This window comes from Myotis yumanensis, unplaced genomic scaffold (genome assembly GCF_028538775.1).
Source record: "Myotis yumanensis isolate MYYU_CA2020_CCGP unplaced genomic scaffold, mMyoYum1.0.hap1 SCAF_9, whole genome shotgun sequence".
NCBI lineage: Eukaryota > Metazoa > Chordata > Mammalia > Chiroptera > Vespertilionidae > Myotis > Myotis yumanensis.
The window spans coordinates 41046599-41059478 of record NW_027223760.1 but is presented as its reverse complement, the minus strand read 5'-3'; the positions used below and the strand labels follow the sequence as shown (position 1 = coordinate 41059478).

Sequence of the window (12880 nt, the reverse complement as noted above, 5' to 3'; positions counted from 1 at the left end):
TTTCTGAGTCTGTAAGACTGTCAGCTGAGAAAATTTTTAGATGAAAGAATCAAATTTTCTTTTCTTAGAATGAAAGTAAGCAGTGGACAGTCTGATAAATCCTTCTTTTCTGCAGTTTGAATATCTCTGGTGATATAAATTCTGCACGGTGTACACAGGATCAGTCACTAAGATTGTTTAAGTATAAGCTGTTGGGATGATTTCTTAAGGTTTTATCAAGTCCTTTAGCTGTAATTTGCAAGAAGCTCAGAAAAAAAATGTTTATTTCTCAATAATTCCAAGTCAAAGGATGGGAGAAAACTAAAACATTAGTTAGAAGAAATAAGTGGTCAATAATGCCATCTAAACAAAGACCAGAAATAATAAGACAGGCTGAAAGTGTTCATTCAGCTAATCAGTTCTTTGGAAATTTCTGTATCTGAGAATGTTAGGCAATCTCTCTAGAGTAAGGACTAGACTCAGTGGGCCAAAGGATTACTGGCACTGAATGGGATATGAGCAAATAAAGACAGTGAGTATAGAATATTTTGAAAGAAATTCTAGCTAAGATTGAAGAATTAAGGACTTTTTATTTTTTTAAAAGTATTTTATAGATTTTTAGAGAGAGGAAGGGAGAAGAGAGAAACATCAACGAGAGAGCATAACATCAATCAGCTGCCTCCTGCATGTTCCACACCAGGAATCGAGTCCACAATCCGGGTGCATGTGCCAGCAACCCTTCAGTGCATGGGGCGAGGTCCAACCAACTAAACCACACTCGCCAGGGCAGAATTAAGGACTTTTTAAATGATAGCTGCCTTTATTTCATATACAAATTCAGTGGAAGGAACAGACTTTACTGGGCAAAATAGAAAAGATTAAAGAAAAAGAAGAAAATTGGTAGAGGGTTTATTCGTTAATTTACTTATTATCCATTCAACAAATACTCATGGAAAACTTATAAATGCCAGGAACAACCTCAGGTGCTAGGGATATGGCAGTGAATAAAACAAAAATTCCTGTCCTAAATTTGTGTGTTGGGGTGGGGGGTTGGGGTTGAAAGGGCAGACAAATAACTAAGAAGACATATTAGATGCTTCTGCTGACCCTCCGCACATCCTATCAGCCTCCCTCTAATTCCCACTGTGTGTCTTTCTCTTTCTGCCCCAGGACTTCTCTGACAGCAGGCAAAAGGGCAAGCAAGAGCCACAACTGGGAGTGTGGGAGATTTAACATCCCTGTGGGCGCCCACTGAGTAATGGGATGAATAAGTCCTTTTCCTGGGACAAACCTCAGTGGAGAGTGTTGGCAGTCACTGTCCATTATTCTTAGATTTTCTCTCAGTGTAACTTCAATGACACATCCTTTTATTGATTTTTCCTCCTTCCTCTCAATTCTTAGTTCTTCTCTCCTACTCTCCACCTGCAGATAAGAGCTTCCCTCAGATTCTGTTTTGGGAGGTTGGGGGGAACTTGTGTGTATTTCCAGATAGTGATAAGCACTAAATAGAAAGGCTAAAGCAAGAAAAGGATATGTGTGTGTGTGTGTGTGTGTGTGTGTGAGAGAGAGAGAGAGAGAGAGAGAGAGAGAGAGACAGAGAGAGAGAAGAACAAGCACATTTGCAGAGTGCTTTGCATTTATTAACTCATTTAATCTTCTCAACCTCTGAGATGAGAAAACTGAATTACAAAGAAGTTACGTAGCTCACCTAATATCACCCTTATGGCCAGGTTTGAGTTACTGTTGGAATCCATACTGTTTGTTTGGCTCCAGAGTTCAGCTCTTTATACTTTGTTTAGGGCTCAGTTTCAGCCACCGACACAGTGAGGCCTTTTAAAATTATTCTTCCTATCTAACAAAGCTTTGTTCTCATTAGCCACCTCTCAAACCCCTAAGCAATCTCCTTCTTAGCATTAAGAGGAATAAGCTAATGAGTTCAGAGGAATAACCTTTTGGTGGCCTAAGTACATAAAAGAATAGTATTTATTTATTTATGCTAACTGCATGTGCTCAAATCACCTACCACAAGCCCAAAACACGTAAGCCTTTTTAACACTTAACTGAGAAGTTCCGTGGCATCCTTTATTGCAGTGAGATAAGCCCAACTTGGTAGGCTGCAGTAGAACACTTAACAGTGTTTTCATCCCAACTGAGCTCCCACAGTCCCCCATGGCTAGAAACTAGCCTAACATGATCAGCTCATCACGGATGTTGTTAGGAGCTGGCCTGGCACTTTCAGCCAGGACCGGTGTTCCCCAGTTGAACGTACGTACACATTTTCACAGAACACCAACAGCAGACAGGGCCGCTCTGAGACCCCGATGAGTCAAGAGGAAAGCAAGACCTTCCTGTAATTATGCCCAAACACGGACAAGAACACAAACGTTGTCCAAACCATAAAAGATGACCAAGTCACCTATCCTACCTACATGAATGATGGCTATTTGTTTCCAACCACTGCTTTATCCCCACTCTGTTCTTCCCTCCTTCTAACTAAGATTTATAAAGATACCCAATTACGGAATTATCTCTACTTTTGGATAGCATCCAGTGCAGAGCAAAGCCCCACTTTCTTGAAACCTATATCAAATTACCTAACACTAGTCCAAAAGATGTACGTTCTTTCAATACTTACTGAGCAATTCCATGGCATCCTTTCTTGTGGTGAGCAGTTAACCCAACTTAATCAACTGCAGGTGTGTTCCTAATGGTCTTTGGCTGAAAGACATTAACACACTCTTATTGTCTGTTCTACACATTTAACACTTATCTATGAAATTTCTTTAATGTGTCTTATTTCTCAGTTATATTGCTTCTTACGGGTACTGAAGTTTTTTCCCTGAAAACATATGTTTGTGTTCTATTTAATTAACTGATGACTTTTATAATTTACCAAGGTTCACTTTTTTTTCCCCCTTCTTTAGGAACCAACTACTATTTCAGCAATGGAGCTTTCCACTAAGCAGGTAATATCATTATATATTAAAATCAGTATTCTACATTGTTTTAATTTTGTGTTTCAAATATATGAATATATTGATGACCCATAAAATTGACAATTGTTCAAAGAAAGAGAAAAGAATGTTTTTACAAAAAGCTAGTAGAATAAAATCTAAAGATATTTTCATTGCCCTCACGTTTTGGCCAATCTCATATATGTCCTATAAATATACTTGTTAGACTATTACTTGTTGTAAATTTTCATTTCTAGCATTTCTGGTTATTATGATATAATTTACTAAATAATTATATTCATCTATCTATCTTTTCTTTAAAAATAACAGTGGTGGATATTTCAGAATATAAATTTAGAATTTAATTCATCTGTATATATAAACAAAGTACATTTTATAGGCTTAAAAGTATGCACTACTAGACTATATATGTTTGGAGATCTTGACTTTAAAGGTAACTTACTTTTTCAGTGGCATGATAGTCTAGAGAAAACATTTAGTTTGGCTAACTATGAAGGAATAATGGCAAAAAAGTCACTGCCAAATGATGTTATTAAACTCCATGAGTTCATAGGTTATGGACAGCATGTTAACAGACTTTCCAGTCACACCGAATGAATGTTTGGCAAGACACTTGAACACAAATGACTTCTAAATGTTAAATGACATGTACAAAACAAATATAATTTTAACTGCTAACCAAATACCTTTTCCCCATAAATGTTATTTAGCCTTTCTATCCAATATGTAACTGGTAATTATATTTTTAAAAGGTTTTAATATTGAGTTGAATTAATAATGAATTAGTAAATAACCTAGTAGAGGGGAAAAAACAGAATGGTTGGGGAGCCCCTCACTCATTGCAGTGAGAACTTACACACAAAATTGTTTAATATGAGAATCATTTAGCTAATCTTATCTCTGAACTATCTTATCTCTGACCATGCATTAGCCCTTGTACAAGACACTAAAATACTGTGCCAATAAAACAGAGTATATCCTTTCCACACATACATGTCAAAATAGATTGATAACCTCCAAGATATTTACAGAAACTCAGAGTGCAGATAGTATTGACCTGATACTGTTATCTTACACTTCATAAGCATGTGTTCACCTGTTCTGATCATCTAAAACTTGTCAAATGTTGGCAAGCAAATCTGGGGATTTCCAGGATGAAATCGAGACTGGGATATTCTTTCCCATAATGATTTGTTAAGTTAGTTATTCTCTGCTAGGTTTCATTGCCAATCTTCATTATGCTGTATCTAGTATTGTAAAACATATCTTTCTGTTTAAAAAATGTCAAAGCTAACTCAATAATTGCCTATTAAATGTAATACATTTCACCAAAATAAAAAACACAAAACACAAACAAACAAACAAAAAACAGTTGATCAGTTTAAAATTCCATGATAGAAGAAATGTCCCCAGTCTTTATTTTCCAATAGTGAGAGTTCTATATCATTAAAATGTGACTCAATTTCTTTTATGCTCCTGGAAATTGTAAGAGTGAGGCAATAGTTTCAAGAGGGATAATCAGTGTTACAACTAATTTTCTGGATAAATGGACTCATCTCCTGCTTTATGGCCTGCAACTTGTTAAGGAGGATAGTGAGAAAGCCTATGGTGATGTTAAATTGGGCAGAAAAAGCACATCAGGTTGCTTGCTAGTGACTGGATTAAGCTCAATTGTGCCTGCAAACCTCCCATGTATTTCATTTAGATAGCATAATTGGTTTTGCAAATCATTAATAGTACTGCAGAATAATTGTAAGATATAAGCTGGCCATTGAGTTGTATTTAATTTTGGGCATTTTATGAACTTTAGGTTTTTATTACAATAATTTTAGTTGCCGTATTTGGAGTTTTCTATTCTTCCCATGTATTATTTTTCTGTTTTTCTCTTAAAGAGATAGGATATATTTAAATATTACTTAGATAATAACAACTGTTTTTCTACTCAAATGTCATATTTTAAAAAATCTGTGATTATGAATTTTGCTCATTCTTCTTAAAAGCTATTAGACAAGCATAGAGGTCTTTTGAATGGGTTGACCAACTTGGTCAATAGCTTTTTAAATAGTTATGACCACACTATATGGTTCAGTGTGTCCTTATTCACCAATGCCAACTATGCTTCTGGATATTAATACCCTATTTTAACTAATTTAATTGTTGTTTAGGTATTATGTGTTTGTTTCATTTTTAAATTTACATTGAGATTGCTTGCTTTCAATACAATCTAAGTTGTTTTTTTTTTAAATGATGCTTTTGGAAAACAGAAATGAAGGATAGGAGGGAGGGAAAGTTGATTCTGTGAATTAAGTTATTTGTTAATATTTTTCAAATTATGGTCAACTGTTATTGCACACTGCAGATGCTTTTAAGAAAGATAAAACTTAACCTAAGTGTCTCTCCATGGAAAGCTGAGAGATGATACTTCATTTTTTCCTCCCAATGACTTTTTCATTTCTTAGTTTGCCATGATTTATAACATCAGTCAATATATAGTAATAAAAGATGAATACAGTAAAAAGTTGAGCAACTGTAATGTATACTCTGTACTATACTAGAATACTATAATATAAACAGTTTTCACTTACTGGGATGAGATGAGCAATATTTGTCAGGATAACTGCTTCCACTATGGTTTGTTTTTTGTTGTATTGCTTTTTTCTTCTTAGCTCCATTTTTCTTTTTTGTTTAATGTCTTTTTTATTATTTCTTTGTTTTCCCTTTCTTGTATTAAGATAAAATTAGTTGGTTAACTTGAAGCACAGAATTATTTTCTATAAAAATACTCCTTATAACCTTAACAATTTATTTAATTCTAATAGATACTTCCATTTTTATCCAGCTTATTTGTTTATTCACATATGTAGTCCATCTTTGAAAATCTTTTGGAAATGCAATTTTATTTATACCCATTGCTGACTGTCAGGAAGTTTGCAATATTTAAAAGAGTACACATGCTTCAGAGACCAGCTTTTCTGTAACTTATTTTTTATATATATATATAGTTAAGAAATTAAAAAAAAACACTTTTAAGATCTTTTCCATGGAAACTGTTACATATTTCAGTATGTATATAGCGTTTATTCAATCCTTTAGTGCAAGAAAAGGATTCTATGACTCCAACTACAGTAAAATGTGAAGAAAACACAAAATAATTTTAATTTCATTTTGTGTTTAGATAAATTTGCAGCTGATATGCTCCATTGGCTCAATTTTGTAAAAGGTACTTTTCACACTGTGCTGAAATCCTGAATCTGTTGGTACTAGAAATTTTTTTTTCTCCTATATTCTGCCTTATTGGGTAACTCCAATCTCATTGAGGATAACAGCATAGTAAAACGTGTTATCTGGATGCATACTTTGGAGATTTAGTTAAACATGCACATTTTATGGAAAAGTCTTAGAAAATTATGTGGTTGCCCAAGGCCACAGAGAGCGTTAGTGTAGGGGAAGACCTAGAATCCAGGTGTCTCACTGCCCATTCCAGCACTGCCCCATGGTGCCTGAGCCTTAGCTTTCAGTCTGCTGCACCAGCCACAGTACACTTGGTCTCCCTCTTTGATGACATTTCAAATGAGAAGTCATTTCGTGGTTTTGTTTAAAGTAATCTTCCTGGAGGTAGTGCAAGGACAACGCATTTGGTTTTGAGCAAAATGTCTCACAAATGCAAGCCCTGAAACTACATCCCAGGCAATGTGGGCACCCGGAAGTCAGAAGCAAATGATCGCTGCCTCAGGAATACACAGCAATGTAGATCATCTGGTCCATCAAAATGATGAGCAGTAGAAGTGAAAACAAGCTATCTAAGAACAAAAAAGTGAAGATTTTATCATTACATTGTCTTACTGTCTTTGATTTTTTTTGTTTAGGTATAATTGACCTATCACTATCACTGTCTTCCTTTATTTTCCCTTGGGTTTATATTTATAAAATTCACCTGTTTCAGTCAAATATTTGAATTTTAATATTGCTCTATTTTTAAATGGTCACATTATCTGCCAGGCCTTTGAAGAAACTACCAATAATGAGATTTTTTTTAAACCTGAAAATATAAATGTATCTTTGATATGTATAAGCTTTTTAAAAGAAAACTTTGAAAAACAAGTTTTGTCATAATCATAAATTATTTCTACAGCAACAGCTCTATATCGGCTCCATGGCGGGGGTTGCCCAGCTGCCTCTGCACCGGTGTGACATCTACGGGAAAGCCTGTGCGGAGTGCTGCCTCGCCCGAGACCCTTACTGTGCCTGGGATGGCTCCTCCTGCTCTCGCTATTTTCCTACTGCAAAGAGGTAGGAAAGATACTAGAAGTAAACAAAATGTTTGCTACTTATTATACCTGATTTCATTTTTGAAACGGCTTCCTTCATATAAGTAGACCAACTGTTTTCCATTAGTAAAAAGCAGTTTGGAGGTTATTGTTTTTCCCCTTTTCCTTAGTCAAAACAATCAGAAAATGTATAATAGGATAGTTGGGTACAAATGTAATGGGATAAATGGTTTTAATTAATTACCGAGGGAAATCTAAAACATCACAATCATATCTTTGAATATTTGTACTTGGAAATGATAAAGTTTTGCAACTTCATTTTACACAGGGGGAAATGTAGTGGTCAATCATCTTCAACTTAAATCTATCATATAATCAGTCCATATGGATAAAAGATAGTTCCTAATATTAAGTGTCATTGTAGTATTAGCCTATTCCATTTCATAAATACAGTTTTCTTAAGCCTTTAACATTCAGCATTGAGATGATATGTTTAGATCATTTTCATATTCCTACTGATTTTGTTGGAAGTTAACATTTAAAACAAAAACTTACTGTGGAGATAATGTATTATTGATTAAAGAAACTATGGATAATTTAAAAAATAACAATGTGCAGTTTTTATAGCAATCAAATTAAGTATTTGATTAAAATGTTATGGTTCCTGAAATCATTTCGCTTTATGGGGCTTTTAAAGTTACTCAAAAATGTGAATTCATGTTTGAACTAAAATTGAGTATTATTTCCTTTCTATGTGAAAATGTATAATATTGCCTAATTTAGTAATAATCCATTCTAATTTTAAGCTAATTTTAATAAGAAGGATTAAAAATCATAACTACAGCTCTGATATGTTAAAAAGCTGTGTGTTATAAATTTGAAATGTGTCTATTGCATTCCTACAATTCATGATTGAAGAAGTTATTATTAACACATTTTGTTATGCCTACCAGATTTTACTTAATCCAACTGCATGTTTCTTTTCAAAGGATGTTTAAAGACCTCACATTTATGTATTCCTTGTGATGGCATTTTTCAAAAGCTTAAAATACAGTAAAAAAATGCCTTCCCAAGTGCTTTGTGGTTCGCGTTTCACAAGTTCTCTTGTTGGCTCAATTTTGAAATGTGCAACATCTGTTGATAGTCTCACCAATTCTACAAATAGGAATCTATAAATACTTTGGACTTCTAAATTTATGAATACAGTAATAAATTCTCAATGGCCTTTGTGAGAGCTCTTTTTAGGGATGGTAACTAACTTTTCAGAAAGACAATACCCATTAAAATAGATGCAGAGAACAGTTGGGCGAGTGTCCCCAATCTTTTCCGGTCTGTTACACATAGCCAGTCTCCGCTTTTAGCCTCTTTCTGGAAGTATACATCTTGTTTGCACCACAATTGCTAAAGCCAACCTCCTTCTTCCGGGCCAACCATTGGCTAAGTGCAGCTGGGACACCCAGAATGTACTACAACTAACATGATCTGAGCAGTACAATGTAGGAGAAACTCATTTAGATTTTTATAGCAACTTTCGCTTTTCTTTTAGAGGTGAGTTCATTGTCTTCTCTTCTGCCTTATTCTGACAAAAGAAGGCCTTGCTGATCAATATTTGTTGTTGCTTTTCTTCTTTTATTCACTTCACAGGTAAATCAGTTTGCAATCATAGCCCTATGGTCATAAAAGACATGTTTTCTTTTAAAAAGGTTGATATAGCAACCATGCAAGGAAATTAAGAACTAACTTAAAATTAGAATCCATAATCTTTATACTTTTAAACTTAACGAAACTATTAACATAACAAAGATATGTGTTAAGAGAAAGAGAACATTCGTGTGAATTTTAATTTTCAAGCTTACTTCCTCATTAGTGATCAGAAAAAAATGTTTAATTCTGTTTATTGAAGCAATGGATTGCTATTCCATTTTTCGTGCTTTTTGCTCAGAATCAGAATTTAAGATGTTAAGAATTTAGGAGTTTCTAGATGTTAGGTCCTTATTGGATCACATCCAGTAGAAAAAAAAAAAAGAAAGAATATTTGTTATCAATGACTGAAAGTCTTTTAACACATTGTTAATAGATTTGTATACTGTTTCCCGTTTTGATCAGCTTGGAAACTGCTTTTACAAGTACTTTAAAATATTTTAGTCATGGCTGCATCTCTTTCAGTAAACTCTTAAAGTCTTTGCTTTTTAATTCACCTTAATTCTTATGACACATTCCCAAGAGGGAAAAGAAATACAATAATATCTTTTAAATGAATTGTTTTAGACGCACAAGACGACAAGATATACGAAATGGGGACCCGCTAACTCACTGTTCAGACTTACAACACCATGGTAAGTTACAACATTTTTCATCTTTCTACCTGGTAACACTGGCATAAAAGCACAAGAAATAGAGCATAGCTACACACATGCAAGGCACACTCATCACGATTTTAAACCCTTATGAGATTTAAAGCTCAATATTCTCATATTAACAAAAGAAGCCAGTTTAAGTACATGACTTCATATATAGTTGCCATGTGAGACTAGAAGGCAACAACAATATTCATTTAAATATATCAAAGAAGAAAGTGTATTCTTAAAATGTCACTCAAAGTATTCATTAATATGCTGACGGTACCCATATATTGTTATTGGATATCCTAGGCCAGTAGAAGATAATTCCGGTATTTTCACACTGACTTATTAATAGGATATTCTCCTGAACTGGGGATCTGGGACCAAGTTCATTTTATGCCTCCTAACAGATTTCAAGGCCTACTTCATGTCTAGGTGCTTAGTTTATGCTGAAATACCAACCAGTCTTCACGTAAAATGGAGTAAAATTGTAGAATATCTCACTTTCCTACTTCAACCCTTTACAAAAATAATAATGAAGCTGTGCTTCCCTCTGCTGGGGAAACTTAACAATGACATCACTGCTATGAAGAATTCATAGCTAAAATGAGAACATTTTACATGTAATTTAACATAATTATACTATTAACTTTTTGGGTGTCTTTTACCTTAATCTTAAAGGGAGGTCTATATGTTTATCTGTTAATTTGGATTTGATCTAATTCTGCAAATGGAATATTCATGTTTCACTAATGTAACAAGAGAAAACACACTGCACAAGCAGCACACTAGCATCCCTAGCATGCATTCCAAAACCTAACTACTTTTCAGAAAGTCAGATCCCTGTCATGTGTCCTATATGCACTGGTATCTGGCTGATGAACATTCACAGGATTGTTTGGAGGATAGCAATACCAGGAGACAGATAGCCATGAACTTAGCCTACATTTGGGGTCAATTTTTCTTGCAAAATTTTCTAACCAAGGATTTTCCTGTGTTATTGTTCTTATTATAAAAAAAAAATATGCCATTATATTGAGTAAATGTTATTGATTTTTGTTATTGTAAATATAATGCATTATTAATCTACCCACTTAAATCTTTCAAATGGCATAATAGACAACAAAACATTCACTAGCCTTCTATTTATCTATTTTATGTAAAAATATTGAATTATGATAAGCACTATTTAAGCTATGCAGTCTTATGAAATATTAATTCATTGTATTAAATAATCTGCTTTCTTAGCTATAGAGAATTAATGATAACAAGTGGAAATAAAAGGTATAAGATGATATAGCTAGAGCTCATTTTTTATCAGACTTTAATCTCAGTATTGGTATGTACCTTGCTATTTTGCTCATTCTTATATCTCTGGGGCTATAACAGATGCAATATCATGAATATTATGATAATAAATATGTAGATAAATATTTGTTGAATGAATAATCTAAATATTTCAACTATAGCATAGATACTTATTGTTTTGGTTTACCAGTAGAGATTTGAACTAAATAATATCTATTGTTTTTTGTATAAGTGATTTGTCATACATTGTTTTTATTAAAATAATCATATACAGAAATAAAATATCTTAAGAAATGTCAATCAATTAACTAATAATTTTTAAACTTCAGTATATGTAGGAAATTATGCTATATTTTGAACATTGCTACATATATTTATATTTCACTGATAATCAATTTGTAATATAATATAAAAATCATTTTACAATTTTAATACAATACAGTTTGAATACAACATTTTAGAGATTCATCCATTTGTTTAGAAATCCAGTTCCTTCAAAGACCCAGTTAGGTTTTTCTTTAAACATTTTTATTAATTTCAGAGAGGAAGGGAGAGGGAGAGCGAGATAGAAACATCAATGATGAGAGAGAATCATTAATTGGCTGCCTCCTGCACAGCCGCTACTGGGGATCAAGCCTGCAACATGGGCATGTGCCCTTGAGTGGAATCAAACACAGGACCCTTTAGTCCACAGGCCTACGCTCTATCCACTGAACAAAATTGGCTAGGGCCCCAGTTAGTACTTTTTTAATTATATATTTGCTGGAATTATGAGTGTACATATTCAAGAAAAAAGCTGACCAAAGACATATGTACTTTTTAAAAAAGGGAAGCTGTGAATACGTTAATGTTGTTGACTGTTGATTGATTAGGCATTAGGGAGTGCTTCAGCTTTGAAAATTGTGCTCTGATGAAATTAGTTTGGTGGAAGCCTGTAAAAATTACTGCTGTAGAATTGCTTACCTACAGAAAGTAAAATGAATGTGAATCAAGCTTTCTCCTGTTTCTCCCATCGGAATGCATACCGTAAAGAGGGAAGAGAATTGCTGTGCTTCAATGTTACTAAGTGGTGTGTGTGTGTGTGTGTGTGTGTGTGTGTGTGTGTGTGTGGCAGGGTGGCGGTGGGGGTGAACAACTCTAAGGAGATGCTTGTGATATGTGGGAGGAAATGGTAAAATAGTCCAAGAAGTTCTGCAGCAATAAAACATCCCCTTTTTGAAGGCCTCTTATTTCCTTGTCTGCTTGTTTGATAATTGATAAAGCATAAATATATATATATATATATAGACACCAAAGATTATAGTCCATTTTAAATGTTTGGAAACTTAGTCAGGTATACCCATTTGGCCAGGCTGAGTCACACCTTGGGAATCAGTGAATTGTCTAGAAATAGGTGTTATCAATACTTGAAAGTAAAATGGGCAAAAATCCAGAGCTCAACCCTATTAAGTCATGTATGTTGTCTTGCTAATGTCATATCCCGCATGGAATAAAATAGTTGTGCTCATATGGAAACATACAAAGGTATGTTTTCACGGAAAGCTGCTAAGCAACTTGAAGCCAAATTATACACTTCAAGACAATCAGTTCCAGCTGTGATGGTAAACAGAGTTCGTAACACTCTATATTTTACACATCCTGAGGTTTTACTAGAGAGACTATATAAAATAATTCAGAATTAAGTGGAAGAAATTTTCCTCTTGATGAAACCTTTAGCACTCACTCAGCGCTCTGCCCCATCTGAGGAAAGACTGCACTAATGGTGAGCTGGCCTAGGTGAAACAGATCATCCAGCTCCCCTTCCCCTCCACCCAGAAGGCTCTCTTTCATCACTAGTGGCCCTTCACCTAGGGAAATTTTAGTACAAAACCCTAAATATATCTGTGCTGGCAGATCCTCCTGTCTTCCCGCTCATACCTCATTCAGAATGCTAAAGACAAACCTCAGGTTTCTGCAATATGTTTCCTTCCCTTGAATAACTGTTGCGCACAAAATTGAAGCCGGTCTG

The 12880-nt window shown here is 34.3% G+C and overlaps 1 protein-coding gene across 1 annotated transcript in view; it reads left to right on the top strand.

The window, feature by feature from the left end:
* The window catches only part of SEMA3A (semaphorin 3A), a 195098-nt gene that overhangs the window by 169433 nt on the left and 12785 nt on the right, over positions 1 to 12880 (top strand). Inside the window, exons 13-15 of the mRNA XM_070424158.1 lie at positions 2904 to 2945; positions 7087 to 7244; positions 9491 to 9558. Of these exons, the coding sequence (XP_070280259.1) occupies positions 2904 to 2945; positions 7087 to 7244; positions 9491 to 9558 (268 nt within the window). The remainder of the gene's footprint in view (positions 1 to 2903; positions 2946 to 7086; positions 7245 to 9490; positions 9559 to 12880) is intronic.